Consider the following 13,765-nt stretch of genomic DNA (forward strand, 5'->3'; position numbering starts at 1 on the left):
AGGTAGAAACAGTATCATTAGTTTGAAGGTAGAAACAGTATCATTAGTTTGAAGGTAGAAACAGTATCATTAGTTTGAAGGTAGAAACAGTATCACTAACTTCAGGAGATGGAAGATAAATTTGATTTTGTAGTTGGCTGATTTCTGCCTGCCTGGCACTCCTTCTAGCCTTTAGAACTTATTTAAGTAGGATTTCTGTATATTAATGTTCACACCTTCTTCAAGAGATTTTTTTTTATTTTATAACACTTTATTTTTACATCATTTTGTACATTTTTTTTCCATCTCAATTGTAATCCCCGCGGGTTTCCCATCACCATGTCACCCGTGTGCCATCAGCACAATCTCGTGCACCTCCCTCCCCACCCCCCCATTTCCGATCTCATTCCCCACTCCACCCCCGCAAAATGTCTCTGGTATACGGTTGTTCATTATTTTTGTTATTTTCTCGCCTGGCCCATTATACTCCTGCTATGAGTGAAACCATCCGGTATTTTTCTTTCTCTTTCTGGCTTATCTCACTAAGCATGATCTTTTCCAGCTCCATCCAAGTTGCTGCAAAAGACATGTGTTTCTCTTTTTTGGTTGCTGGGTAATATTCCATTGTATATATGTACCACATCTTTTTTATCTAGTCATCTACTTTTGGGCATTCTTCAAGAGATATTTTTACCTGCCCCATTTTTCTGATGAGGAGCCTGAGGGCCGGAGAAGTCAAGTAACCTAAGCTGTTAAATGCAAGGACTGGATTTGAGTCTTAACAGCTTGAATTCAGAGCCCTGAACTGCCTGTGTTGCAGCAAGCTTCCTGCAGGAACAGTTTTAGGAGGGCCACAAAGAGGCATGGTGGAGACTGTGGCAGGTGGTGGCTGCGCTCTGTCCTCTCTGGCTAACAGCTCTTTCAACTCTCCTCCCGCTTTGTGTTATCAACCCCCCATTGGAGAGGGTTCCTTGCTTGTTCAACAGGGATCTCCTGCCTGGTGTCACTGGCACCAAAGAAACGAGACCATCCAGACTAGCAGAGCAGAAATTGTGCCGATGGACCAAGGAACAGAGAAGGGAGAGTTCATGTTCTCAAGTTACCTGCTCTCTGAGAAAAGGCAAAAAAATCTCTTTTATAGGTAAAGCAAGCGAAGGACTTAGAAAGCATGGGGCAAGGGATGGGAGCATGTGGGTTTGTCGGTCCCTGCACAGGTTTCCTTGGCTATCGCTTCAGTTAGGCTGGGTTTCGTTAAGTCCTGGGGTCCATCGTTCTCTGTGACACTCTCAGGACAACTGCAGCTTTTATTCTGCGGAAGTTTGTCCTGAAAGACAAGACATCTAAGCCCAAGAGGTGTTCTTATTTTCTAGAGCCAAAAGCAAGACAGCCTGACTAGGTGACTGTGAACAGTTCCTTCCACTCTGCTCAGAATTTACTAAGTTTCAGTGCACTTGGGGGTGACACTCGGGTTTCCGTAAAAGTCCACATCCTCCCTGCAGGCCCTGAGAGGTCCTCCTGCTCCCCACCCCTCAGCTCTCTGGTGGTGCCTCCTCCCTCTCTCCCCCTTGCTCTCTCACTGTTGCCTCACGGGGGCTGCCTGCTGTTCCAATCACACCTGCATGTCGGCAGGTCGTGCCCAGGGCCTCTGCAGAGGCTGTTCCCTCCACCTGGGGCTGTTCTCCTTTTGGTGTTCCTGTGTCTCTCTCTTCACTCCTTTTAAAACTACACAAATGTCACCCCATCATCCTATTAAAAATTGCAATCATGATCATAGATATTGCCACTTCCTTTCCCCGCCGCACTGTCGTCTAGTATAGGAATACTTCACTAATGTTTTAACGTCATGGTGTCTCCCCGATTCCTACAGGAGCTCTTATGGGCAAGGATATTTCGCGTGTGCATTTGTTTGCCCCGCAGTCTGTGGCATCCAGGGCAGTGCCTAGAGGGCAGACGCCCGATAAATTGTTTGCTGAATGAACATCCGTGTAGAAATAGTGAAACTTGCGACCCGCCGCGGGCCCGTCCAGCAAACCTCAGACCACAGAACACTCACGTTCGGCTCCCCAAAGGGCGCAGGGTGGTTAAGACCGAGGCCCCGCCCCCCCCACGAGGCCCCGCCCCCACGAGGTCCCGCCCCACGAGGCCCCGCCCACTTGCGTCTACGCACGCACGATGCCATCACTCCAGGCGATCCCGTCCTGCGTATTTCCCAGCACGACACCGGGGGACACACGCACGACCCGGAAGACCTTCCCGTCCCTCTCTTAAGCGGGCGTGAGGGGGGCCGATGGCGGAGGGAGTGGCGGAGGCTGCAGCAGACAGTGGTAGCGGCGGCGACTCGGGAGCCGGCGCGCAGGATTGTGGAGTGGCGCCCATCAAACATCAGTGAGTCCCCGGGGCAGAGGGAAATGCTCACGGAGCCGTCCCAGCACCCGTAGAGCGCCTCGAGCGGTGCATGTCGGGAGATGGGACAGCGGCCCCGGGCGGGAGGCCCTCACTAGCTTCAGTTCGAGCCATTCCTCCGTCCGCTGGGTCAGCAGCCGGGGCTGAGTCGCGCACGTTGCTTGCTGTCACATGTGGGAAGCTTCATGGGGGGCGGGGTTTGCAACGAGGGCCGCAGCTGCATGCTGGGGACTGTAGTCTCAGAGAGTGGCAGGACGCGCACTCCCAGCCCACGTTACTGGCTGAGACTCGTCTGAAGCTAGGGTCGCGGGGCATGCTGGGACTTGTAGGAAGAGCGTGCTGGGACGTGTGGTGGCTATGGACTTCGTTGCAAGGCATGCTGGGACTGGTAGTTTATTGTAGCCTAAGGCGGTCAGGGATGTTCTGGCTGAGAGCTGAAGTTTAGTTGAGCTAAATGACAGGTATGGTCCGTGGGAACCCAGGATGGAAATAGAACCTTTCTGTGATTCGAGGTGCTCCCTACAAGGCTGTCAGTTTGCGGAAGCATATAAGCAGCGTCAGGTGTTTCAGTCTTTTCTCCAGCCTTCATAGGGGTCAGAGTTCAGAGAAGCCCACATAATCCCTCCTCCCCCAACCCCCCACCCTCTGCAATAGATACCTCACCACCAAGGAGCAGTTCCACGAATTTTTGGAAGCCAAAGGACAGAAGAATCCCAGCTGGGAAACAGAGGCAGGAAACCCTGGTGACATTGATGCCGCTGAGCCTGAGGCCAAGCGGATCCGACTGGAGGATGGGCAGAAAGAGGACAAACAGAAGGAGGAGGCAGAGGAAGCCAGGGAGCAGCCGCAGGCTCAGAAGAGGGCCCGGGGCCAGAACAAGGCCCGGCCCCATCTGAAGCCCACCCACTATGACCAGAACAGGCTGTGCCCCTCCCTGGTCCAGGTGAGTGAGAAGCAGGAGCTTCACAGGGCTGTACTTTCTGGCCTTTGTTAATTGCCATCGCTCCAGCCCGGAACTCAGTCTTTAGTGTCATCCTTTCCACGAAGAAACAGGCTCTGTGAGGTAACTGACTTAACGACACATGGCCAGGAAAGGGTGGATCTGGGGTTCAAGTTCAGGCCGCCTGCTGCCCCAGCGTCTCCCCGAGCCCCCTCATTGTCTGCTGTTCCCCAACAGGAGTCAGCTGCTAAGTGTCTCTTTGGTGACCGCTGCCGCTTCCTGCATGACGTGGGCCGCTACCTGCAGACCAAGCCGCCTGACCTGGGCCCCCGCTGTGTGCTCTTTGAAACCTTCGGCAGGTGTCCCTATGGTGTCACCTGCCGCTTTGCTGGAGCCCACCTAGGACCTGAGGGTCAGAACCTGGTGCGGGAAGACTTGGTCCAGGCCCCTCCCGTCCGCAATAGCTTGGACAAGGCACTGCAGCAGCAGCTGCGAAAACGAAAGGTCTACTTTGAACGTGCTGAGCAGGCTCTGCGCCAGCTAAGCAAGAGTCAGCTGCCAGGCTCCACTCCTCCTGCCACTGTCCCCAAGGTCATAGGGGCTGAGGGTGCCCCAGGGCAGCAGAACTGTGATGCCCAGCAGGCCCCACTGGGGCAGGATGCCAGTGGCCCTCCCAGCAGCCCCGTGCAGACCTGTGGGCCCCTGACTGATGAGGACATAATCAGGCTACGGTCCTGTGAGAAGAAACGGGTTTGTGTCTGGTGCTCCCTGCTGAGGACGCTAGCAGCGTGTGTGAGGGGAGCGGGGAGCGGAGAGAGTTGGGCACATAGTCCCAGCTCCAGGGCTAGACTGACAGAAATGGCAGTAGAAAGTTTGTTAGGAGAGGAGGCACTGAGAATGGGGTGGTGAAGGATGAGCAGAGGCTCTCCGGTGGAGGAGACAGTTACACTCCTCATTGGGGGACAGCTTGACCAGTGCCGAGTGTCAGAGGCGAGAGGATGCTGGGCCAGTTGGAGCAGGTCACAGCATGCCACAGAGGGTGGGGAGAAGGGAGGCCAGAGAGGCTTCCGCCGGTTGGGGCATCCAGCTTCACTGTGCGTTTCCTTTTCCCTGTAGCTGGACATCAGTGGCAAACTGTACCTGGCGCCTCTCACCACGGTAGGACCCTTACCGGGTGGGTTGGGCAGTGGTGGTGTGACGCTTGGGTTGGGCTCGGGCCGGGGCGGGTGTCTGAGGCCGCGGCCTGCCTCTGCGCCTGCCTGCAGTGCGGGAACCTGCCCTTTCGGAGGATCTGTAAGCGCTTTGGCGCCGACGTGACGTGTGGGGAGATGGCCGTTTGCACCAACCTGCTGCAGGGGCAGACGTCTGAGTGGGCCCTGCTCAGACGCCACCAGTGTGAGGACATCTTCGGCGTCCAGGTGGGTGCTGCCCCGAGGGAGGGAGGACGGACGGGCTCTTGGCTGCCAGGTTCTGGAGCAAAGCGCAGGAGCAGCTTGCTCTGATCAGTCACTGCCCAGATCCCTCCTGCCCAGCCATGGCTCAGAGGTGTCTGCCTGATACACCCAGAAGGACCGATGACCTTGGCCTGCGGTCACATCAGGGAAATGGGCCACTAGCCCAAGGCCCCTAAAGAACGGTGTCAGAACTGACCTCGCCCCCCCGCTCTGCTGCCCACCGCAGCTGGAAGGCGCCTTCCCTGACACCATGACCAAGTGTGCCGAGCTGCTGAACCGCACCATCGAGGTGGACTTCGTGGACATCAACGTCGGCTGCCCCATTGACCTCGTGTACAAGAAGGTAATAGCTAGCTGGCCCTGGAGCAGTGGGGGCAGCGTGTATGATGGGGGCTTCGTGCCTCAGTTCCCCATTGACTGGGGGTGGGGTGCTGAGCCAGCTGGCGAGGAGGTGGGCAGTGAGGGCTGTGGGCCCAGCCCGGGTCCTGCCCTCCCGTGTTCCAGAACCCTCTGTCTCGCCTAGGGCGGGGGCTGTGCCCTCATGAACCGCTCGGCCAAGTTCCAGCAGATCGTCCGCGGCATGAACCAGGTTCGTTCCAGATCCCGCCCCTCCGCTGCCTGGCCCCGGGCCCTGCCGACCGCCCGCGTCCCCACAGGTGCTGGACGTGCCGCTGACCGTGAAGATCCGCATGGGCATCCAGGAGCGCGTGCCTCTGGCGCACCGGCTGCTGCCTGAGCTACGGGACTGGGGGACCGCCCTGGTCACGGTGGGTCTCGGGGCGCAGTGGGGGTCGGCGCGCCGGGGAGCTGGCGTCCCTTCCTAACAGTGTCTCTCTCGCCGCTCCTGCTCGTCTCTCCGGCTCTCCCTCCATCTCTGCCTCGCCGTCCGTCTCACTGTCGCGCTCTCTCAGCCTGTCTTTCTCGCTCTCTGGGTCTCTCTCTGGGTCTAATTCTCCGCCTCCCTGGACCCTCCCTCCACATGCGCCGCTTCCCCTCCAGCTCCACGGCCGCTCTCGGGAGCAGCGCTACACCAAGTTGGCCGACTGGCAGTACATCAAGCGGTGTGTGACGGCGGCCAGCCCCATGCCCCTGTTTGGTGGGTCTTCTGCCTCTCAGCTCACCCCCGCCAGCCCCGCCACCCACGGCCACGCACCTCTCCCGCCCCGACCTGGAGCCCTCCGCCCCGTTGGGGGACCCCGGGCTGACAAAACTCCAGCGTTTCCACTGCACGGCACCCCTGAGACCCAGCCTCTGTCCCCTCAGGAAATGGCGACATCCTATCGTACGAGGATGCCAACTGTGCCCTGCAGACCGGTGTCTCCGGAGTCATGATTGCCCGGTAAGTGTGCTCAGTGCCGGGGCAGGTGGCAGAGAACCAACCAGAGCCCCCACGTGCCCAGCCTACAGCCCAGGGTAGGTGAGGGCACATCTGAGCTTGGTGCCCTCAGCCAGTGCCCCCAGCCTGACCGACTGCCTCGCCCTCTGCTCTGGCAGCAGGGGGATGCCAGGGCGGGGTGGGGGGCATCGGGAGGGGCCCAGCGGAGGGGTGGCGCAGGGGTGGACATTTCTGCAGCTGTGCACTACGGGCTGGGACTTACGGGCTCTCGGTCACATGGTCGCAGCTGGGAGGTTTGGGCCTGGGCTGGGGGCTGGGGCCCGCTGACCACCACCTGCTCCGTCTGCCCCACAGCGGTGCCCTGCTCAAGCCATGGCTGTTCACAGAGATCAAGGAGCAGCGGCACTGGGACATCTCGTCGTCTGAACGCCTGGACATCCTGCGGGACTTCACGCACTACGGCCTGGAGCACTGGGGCTCGGACACGCAGGGCGTGGAGAAGACCCGCCGTTTCCTTCTCGAGTGGCTCTCTTTCCTGTGCAGGTGGGCATGGCGGCTAGGCTGGCCTGGGACACTGGCACCGGGAGGGGGAGGGGTGGGCCTGGTCGGACGCTGCCTGCCTGCCGGCCCGCAGGTATGTGCCCGTGGGCCTGCTGGAGCGGCTCCCGCAGAGGATCAATGAGCGGCCGCCCTACTACATGGGCCGCGACTACCTGGAGACGCTCATGGCCAGCCAGAAGGCGGCGGACTGGATCCGCCTCAGGTGCCCGGGAGCCCGGGGTGCTGGGGGTGAGGCCCGGGCAGCCGGTGGGGGCTGGGTGCCCAGGTGCCGGGCCTGACCTGCCCCTGCCTCTCCTTCACAGCGAGATGCTGCTGGGCCCTGTGCCGCCCAACTTCGTCTTCCTGCCGAAGCACAAGGCCAATGCCTACAAGTAGTAGGGCGCGGGGTGGCGGTGGGGAGGCATCTGAAGACCCATTGGGTCTCTGTAGGTGACAATAAATTTTATTCTTGTAAGACCTGGCTCTTTTGAGACTCTGAGGCCGCCTGACCCAGCCCTGTCCCCAGCATCTCCCCCCCAAACCCCATTCACTCATTCTGCCCCCGTGGGCCCAGAGCGGCCTGGAGCACAAAGGAGCCACCGGGACTCGCAGGGGCTCAGCCTGCGTGGGTGTGAGCCGTGGCCACCTGCCTAGACGAGGCCCCTCAGGGCTGTCAGCTGGGCACTGCCAGGCCCAGGGCTCCTCTTGCCTCGGTGACGTCTGTCTAGCCTCCTTGGCTTCCCTGTCTGCCCCTGCCCGCCCCACCCCCACAGCCGGAACCCAGCGGGTGGGCGGGCCACAGCCTGGAACCTGCTGCCCAGAGTAACCGGGCAAACAGAACCCCGTAGGACTCTGACCCTGTTCCCCAATGGGCCGCGCGTGCCCCCACCTGCCGCCTTCCTGACCTGCCTGGGCTGGGCCCTGGCTTCCCTATGCAGCACCCCAAGCCCTTCTTCGCACCTGCAGCTCCCCAAGAAGGCTTCAGCCCCCGGAGCCTGGACAACACTGAGGGGCCAGGCAGCCAGCCAGCACCCTCTTGCACGGAGCCCCTTCTTGCTGTGGGTATGAGTGGGGGGTGGCGCAGGTGATGGGGAGCCTGACAGGGTGGGGCCCAGGGCTGCGCCCGCCAGCCCGAGCGCCCCACAGCTGCCTTTGTCCACAGGTTCCTCCAATCCGTATCACCCCCCAAACCCTGAGAAAGAGGTGTTTCCGGCCCCTCCGGCAGGTACTGGCCTCCCCAATCCTTCACGAGGACCCAGGAGTGGGTTAGAGCAGGCAGGCCCTCCCCACCCCAAGCCTAGGTGGCCCCCCAAAGCATGGCCCATGTCCCTGCCCTGCAGAGGGCCTCCAAACCAAGACCCGTGACTGCCCTCTCCTAGAAACACCCGCAGCTGCGAGGCCAGGACAGCCCAGCTCCAGCCCTAGATGAGGCACAAAGGGAAGACCTTGGCCCTGTCCCCAGATGGAGCCCGAAGCCAGGTCTGCGTCCCTTGTCTCCCAGACGTCTCCCACAGGCGTGGGCAGTGTTCCCCTCACACCACCTCCCCAACATGGGCTGTGGGGCCAGGCAGGCTTCCAGGAGCTGCTCCTCTCAGGGCTGCCCCTCCCCCACTCCTGGCCCCCAGGTTTCCAGATGGCGCCCTGTGGGTGTTTCTTTGACCCTCGCATCTACCGAATCGAGTGGGCCACCACCGACTTTGGCCAGTCGTCCCTGTACAAGCTGGCGGCCGTGGGCAACGTGGGGCCGGCCGGGGGTCCTGCCGGGGGCCCCACCTCCCCAGGCACTTACCTCCTAGAGCCCCAGCACTACCTCAAGGCCTCAGTGCCGCCCCCCCCGTACCCACACTACCAGCCGGCGCCCAGGGGCCCCCAGTACCTCATGCCCTTCTTCCCGCCGGAGGGGCCCGGGCCAGAGGCCCTGGGCTTTGTGGCGGACGGGGGCCCCCCTGCCTTTGTGGAGCCGCCCCCCACCCTGCTCAAGGAGGGCCCGGGCCCCCCACCACCTCCCGCCCTCCCCGAAGAGAACAAGCTGCTGCCGCTGCTCATCTCGCTGCCCACCGAGGCCGCGCTGCCCCCTGGCCCCTACGGCCGCCTCAGCCAGTTCCACGGGCCCGCGGTAGCTGGACGGCCTGTCGAGCCCTTGGCCTTCCCCGCCAAGGAGCTGCAGGGTGGTGGGGCCAGGCCAGCCCTGCTGTACCCTCCGGGCCCCCGGGAGCCCAAGGCAGCCGAAGCAGAGACAGCCCCCCTGGGGGCAGGCGAGGCCAGGACCCCTGAGCCAGCCAGGGCCTTCGTGCTGCCCGAGAAGGTGCTGCTGGAGGACGCCATGAAGCTCTTTGACTGCTTGCCGGGAGGCGCTGAACCCGAGGGGTCCCCGCGCAAGGGCCCGGGGACAGCCCTGCCGGACAGCGGGGGCGGTGGGGACGACTCCTCCGGCGACATCCGCTCGCTGCACCTGCCAGACGAGCTGCTGTCCTTCGACTACAGCGTGCCTGAGATCCTGGACACGGTGTCCAACGTGGACTACTTTTTCAACTTCAAGGCTCTGGATGAGGAGCCACCAGCCCGCCCAGGGCCCCACCCCACCACCGCCACAGCCCCCGCTCTACGGTCAGAGGCCCCCGGCAGGAAGAAGGCCAGCACCTCCTCCGCCAAGAAGGGGCGGCAGGCCCCCAAGGGCAAGCAGGCTGCAGGCCCGGCCAGCGTCAGCGCCGCGGGGCCCAGGCAGGACCTGCGAGCTACCCCCCATTAAAGCGTGTGTGAGCTCTCAGTTCAGTGTCGACTTGGCGGCATCAGGGGCAGACCTGGAGGGCTGTCCCCTCCCCCAGGCCCCCAGTGGACCCCGGGCCACATACTGAAACGGAGCAGGACCCCAGCGCCCCTCGGTGCAGGCCTTTCAAAGCAGGACTCTGACTGGGGGGGAATTCTAGGTCCCTCATCACTGAGCCCCTGAAAGTCCGAGTCTCGGGAAGGGGTGAGGGGCTTGTGGGAGACGCTGCCCACGCTGACTCGCACTGTGAGGATTCTTTGCCCTGCGTCTGCTAGAGAAAGCCCAGATGGCCCAGAAAGTAGCAGAAGTTGCCTGGAGAGACACAGCAAGCAGGGCAGAGCCTGCCACACTCACGCATGCGCGCCCGGGCGTGTGACCGTACACGGCTACGCAGCCCACGCGCGCCCCACGTGCCTGCCCACGTGCTGCTTACCCACGCATGTACACGTGGCCTTGCGTGGGTGTGCACGCACACCTTCACCTGCGCTGCCCAGACATGGCCGCACTGACATGGTGCACGTGGACACCTGTCGGCGCGCACGTGGGCTGCTCGTGGACACGCACGCTGCACCCTTGCACACAGGCGTGCTCTCGTGCATGCAGCGCTCGCCTACATGTGTGTATGATCAGTGTGTGCAGTCAGCCCTCAGTGTCAGTGAGAGCTTCTTGGAAATGTAGGCTCCAAATGGGGGAGAAGGAGAGCAGTCTGGCCAGAGGTTCGTTGACATGAAGCAGAGCTAAGTTCCGATCACCAACCCATCACCAAGCGTCTAAGGAGAGGCCCCACGCGTTTCTGATATGTGAGTCATGCCTTCGTCTGCTCTCCAACCCGCCACTCCTGTTCAGGGTCTTGGAGGCCAGAGACAGCTGCAGCTCGGGGCACAGGGAAGGAGCTGACCCCCCCTGCCCCACCTTGCTCTGTCTGGGGCAGTGTGGACACACCAGAGAGCCTCCTGTGCACATCTCTGGGGCGCAGGAGGAAACTGGAGTCCCCAGAGAAAACATGGTAAGAACATGGGAGAACGTGGTGGCGGAACTGACCGATTGTTCCTGAAGCTGAACAAGCCTGGTGGCCCCTGGCACCGTGCGCCAGAGGCCTGCTGGGTCCCAGACACGTGGCCCACGTGCAAGTGTTTTGGGTGTGCCAATCCAGGAATGGGGCCCCGCCGGCACCCTCACCCCAGCACCCCCCGAGTTTCCCGTTCCCTGACACCCTGTCCCCCTCAACCGCCCCCCTCGCCAGACCCGCCCGTCATCCACAGTGTGACCAGAGGCTGGGTTTACCACTGTCCTACGATAAGGCCCCCGACTTCCCCTGTCGCCCCCAAGGCCGGTGCTCCCACCGGCGGGGCTCAGCGGGGCTCTGGCCCCAGCAGCGAAGGGAGGTGGCGACGTGTGGTGGCCAGAGGAGGGACAAAGAACGGGCAGGCCAGAGCGGCTTTCTTTCAGCTGACACTTTACTCTCAGCCCAGTGGGGGCTGCGTCACGCCTCACCTGCACTGGAGGCACGGGCAGACTTTCTTGACCTTCTTGCACAGACACGTGCAGGCCGCGCTGAGCCTCAGGCCCACCTGGGTTTGCAGTGCTTTGGGGAAAAGGTAGCCCAGACACACAGACAGCAGCAGGCCCACCATGATGGTCGGGACCCAGAACTCGAAGTAGATGACTCTCAGCGGGTAGGCCCCGTACACAAACACGCTGAAGGTGGTTTCCAGGTGACAGTAGCTGCAGGGGACAGACGGGGAGCCGCTGGCACTGGCCCGGGGGCCCCACCCTTCACCCAGCGAAGCCCAGCGGTGGCGTCAGGAATCTCAGTTCGTCTGGGCTGAGTATCTCAGGACCCGCTCTCAGGAGGAAGGGCGGCGCCCGGCTGGGGAAGGCCGGCCTGCGGCGTGGTTTCCCAGGTGTCTGTGCTCAGGGTACAGCCGATCTCAGGCGGACAGTGGGCCTGCAGAGCTCCCAAATCTGCTCTTTATCACAGATACATAATGTTTATCACACCGTGGGAGCCTCTGTGAGCGGGCTGTGGTATGCCACCGTCTGAAGGGGCTGGAGAAGGTCTCTGGTGCCCACGGCAAGGACTGACTGGAGGGCACGGCCGACCCTTGCACCCAGCACGGGCACTGAACAAATACAGACTGCTCATGTGCCTCTTCTGGAGACAGGCTGAGCCGCTGGGGGACACAGCTTTATCCAGAACCTGCTGAGTGGAGGAAGACGGTAGCCCACGGCGGGCGATACCCCCTTCTCACCTGTAGTATGGGTCCACGATAGAAAGGAAGAAGATGTAGAAGCCGTTCCTTTGATCGAAAGCGATCCTGTTGTCCGTGGGGCCGCCCAGGATCTGGTAGGGAACTTTGGGCCAGCGCAGCGGGGCGCGGTTGTTAGGGTCGTGACAGCTCACATAGTTCTGGGGGAGGAGGCAGAGGCACCCCACTGGCCTGAGGGAGGGCCGGACCTGTGCCCAGCAGAGGCTCTTGACCCCAAGCGGAGCCACACCGGGTACTCGAGGGCGGCTGACTTGGGGGCTCGCAGAGACGAGAGACGGGGAGACAAGTGGAGACCCTCGGAAGACCCCGGGGTGCTGGGGGGGCGGTGTGGGGTGGGATGGGGCGGCAGGGCACCTTGTCTGCCCTCCCACTGCCCTCTGCTGCCGCTTTTGCCGGTCGTGGTTCCCTGCCAGAAGGGCCTTAGGCTGCGGCGAGCTTTGCGGCCCTGCTTTGGTCCAACCCTGCTTGACTGGACATTTATCCATGAGGGATGGTACCGGGAACCATCTCTCTAGCCACGCTAATCCTACTTCTTTCACACTAAGTGTGCTTTGTGTGCACGAATGGCCAGGACCCTTTAGAGTGTGCAAGTCTGGGGTCCCGAGGTACTGCCCGCTAACAAAACCAACGGTACCAGTGAAATACAGGATCAAAATTAGTCGGTGGGGCGGGGTGTGAAGCAGACACAGAACCTGGCCGCAGGGATGGCTCCAGGCGCGGGCAGCGGGCGCCACCTGCTGGCCGCCTCGCCGCACTGCACAGGGCTGGTGCCGGGGGAGAGGGGCCCGGGATTTGCAAACACAGACCGGGATTTCTTCTTGCCCTGACAGCGTGAGCCTTGTCTGTCGATGTGTGTGAACCAATGTGCCCGGTGGAGACCTTTGCTGAACAGACCGTGAATTGAATCGGCCTCCCAATGTCTGGCTTTTGAATGGTTTCAGAATCTTGCACATGTCCTGCACCGCCCGTGAGCACCTTGGGACTTCACCTCCCAGAGCTTGGTCTCTTCCCAAGAGACTTGGCCCGGCTGAGGGCTCCCTGTGCGCCCACCCCTGACCTCCTGGCTGAATGTGCCCCTCTCCCGGCTTCCCTGAAAGTGATGGGGGGGGGGCGCGGAGAGTGGAGCCCTCGTGATTGGGGTCTGTGCCCTAGAAGAGGCCCAGAGCGCTAGCTGGCCTCCTGCTGTGTGAGCGCAAACAGCCACCTATAAACAGGGGCTGGGACTCCCTGGACACCAAACTGCTGCCGCCTTGGCATTGAACTTACAGCTTCCAAGGCCACGAGAAATAAAGATCTGCCGTCTGTGCTCGGCTCTCGCAGCCCGAATACACCGAGACTCCCCCAAGCCCCGGATACACTGGGGTGACCAGTTGTCCCCCTCTGGTCATTGACAACGTGTCGTCCCGGCTTCTTGGGACTAGTTCGAGAGCCAAGCGCACCTCTCGGTTCCAGGCGAAGGGCACATGTGTGGTCCCATTATGCCTGACGGTGGTCCAGTTCTGGGGCTGGGAGATGCAATGCGCCGAGGCTGCGGTCAGGGAGTACGTGTACGTGAACAGCCCGTTCACCTCCAGCAGCACGTACTCCGCCTTCACCACCTCCTGGAAGCTCTCTCCTCGCCACCTAGGACACACACAGGGCGTGGCTGGGGGAGGCTGGGGCAGCTGATACGTGAGAGACCCCCGGGGCAGGGTGGGGACAGAGCGGGGTGGCCAGAGGGTTGTGGGGGTCTTCTGGGCGTGGCCACTGTGGGGCTTTCTGAGAAGAGGGCACCGAAGCGGAGTAGAGGTCGCGTTCCAGAAGGGAAATAGGGTGCTAGTAAGTAGTAGCGTCTTCAGGAAGCCTAGAAGCAACCCAAACCCTTCACGCCTGCCCCTTGGTATCTGGGCTTTAGAGGGGTGTGTGTGCGTGTGTGTGGATGTGCGTTTGTGGGGGTGCGCACTGCAGGCAGGTGGGTGGGAACGTGCATTTGTGGGGGTGCGCACGGTGCGTTCGTGGGGGCGCGCACGGCAGGCAGGTGGGTGGGGACGTGCGTTCGTGGGGGCGCGCACGGCAGGCAGGTGGGTGGGGGCGTGC

At 61.7% G+C, this 13,765-nt stretch overlaps 3 protein-coding genes across 3 annotated transcripts in view; 2 read left to right on the forward strand and 1 right to left on the reverse strand.

Moving 5' to 3' along the window:
* The first annotated feature begins 2,175 nt into the window (after positions 1-2,175).
* DUS3L (dihydrouridine synthase 3-like (S. cerevisiae)) lies at positions 2,176-7,102 on the forward strand. Its single transcript, XM_004689313.2, has 13 exons — positions 2,176-2,364; positions 3,037-3,325; positions 3,560-4,072; positions 4,439-4,480; positions 4,588-4,740; positions 5,003-5,119; positions 5,300-5,365; positions 5,433-5,543; positions 5,776-5,872; positions 6,040-6,115; positions 6,467-6,655; positions 6,747-6,875; positions 6,976-7,102. The coding sequence occupies exons 1-13, from the start codon at positions 2,267-2,269 to the stop codon at positions 7,046-7,048; spliced, it is 1,953 nt and encodes a 650-aa protein (XP_004689370.1). The 5' UTR covers positions 2,176-2,266; the 3' UTR covers positions 7,049-7,102.
* A 482-nt stretch (positions 7,103-7,584) lies between these two features.
* PRR22 (proline rich 22) lies at positions 7,585-9,401 on the forward strand. Its single transcript, XM_004689315.1, has 3 exons — positions 7,585-7,714; positions 7,815-7,877; positions 8,278-9,401. Exons 1-3 carry the CDS (start codon positions 7,585-7,587, stop codon positions 9,399-9,401), a joined length of 1,317 nt encoding a protein of 438 aa, XP_004689372.1.
* A 1,508-nt stretch (positions 9,402-10,909) lies between these two features.
* The window catches only part of CATSPERD (catsper channel auxiliary subunit delta), a 37,581-nt gene continuing 34,725 nt past the window's right edge, over positions 10,910-13,765 (reverse strand). The window contains exons 20-22 of the mRNA XM_004688868.1: positions 13,129-13,312; positions 11,672-11,829; positions 10,910-11,144 (exon numbers count right to left, since the gene is read on the reverse strand). Of these exons, the coding sequence (XP_004688925.1) occupies positions 10,910-11,144; positions 11,672-11,829; positions 13,129-13,312 (577 nt within the window). The remainder of the gene's footprint in view (positions 11,145-11,671; positions 11,830-13,128; positions 13,313-13,765) is intronic.

This window comes from Condylura cristata, unplaced genomic scaffold (genome assembly GCF_000260355.1).
Source record: "Condylura cristata isolate star-nosed mole 26May11 unplaced genomic scaffold, ConCri1.0 scaffold00025, whole genome shotgun sequence".
In the NCBI taxonomy this organism is placed as follows: domain Eukaryota; kingdom Metazoa; phylum Chordata; class Mammalia; order Eulipotyphla; family Talpidae; genus Condylura; species Condylura cristata.

Bases quoted from the DNA above. Each gene is read 5' to 3' on its own strand.
- DUS3L (XM_004689313.2), top strand. From the start codon at position 2,267: ATGGCGGAGGGAGTGGCGGAGGCTGCAGCAGACAGTGGTAGCGGCGGC. The intron at 6,116-6,466 runs GTAAGTGTGCTC...TCTGCCCCACAG, and splicing joins TCCGGAGTCATGATTGCCCG to CGGTGCCCTGCTCAAGCCAT. The intron at 6,656-6,746 runs GTGGGCATGGCG...GCCGGCCCGCAG, and splicing joins TGGCTCTCTTTCCTGTGCAG to GTATGTGCCCGTGGGCCTGC.
- PRR22 (XM_004689315.1), top strand. From the start codon at position 7,585: ATGCAGCACCCCAAGCCCTTCTTCGCACCTGCAGCTCCCCAAGAAGGC. The intron at 7,715-7,814 runs GTATGAGTGGGG...CTTTGTCCACAG, and splicing joins GGAGCCCCTTCTTGCTGTGG to GTTCCTCCAATCCGTATCAC. The intron at 7,878-8,277 runs GTACTGGCCTCC...CCTGGCCCCCAG, and splicing joins GTTTCCGGCCCCTCCGGCAG to GTTTCCAGATGGCGCCCTGT.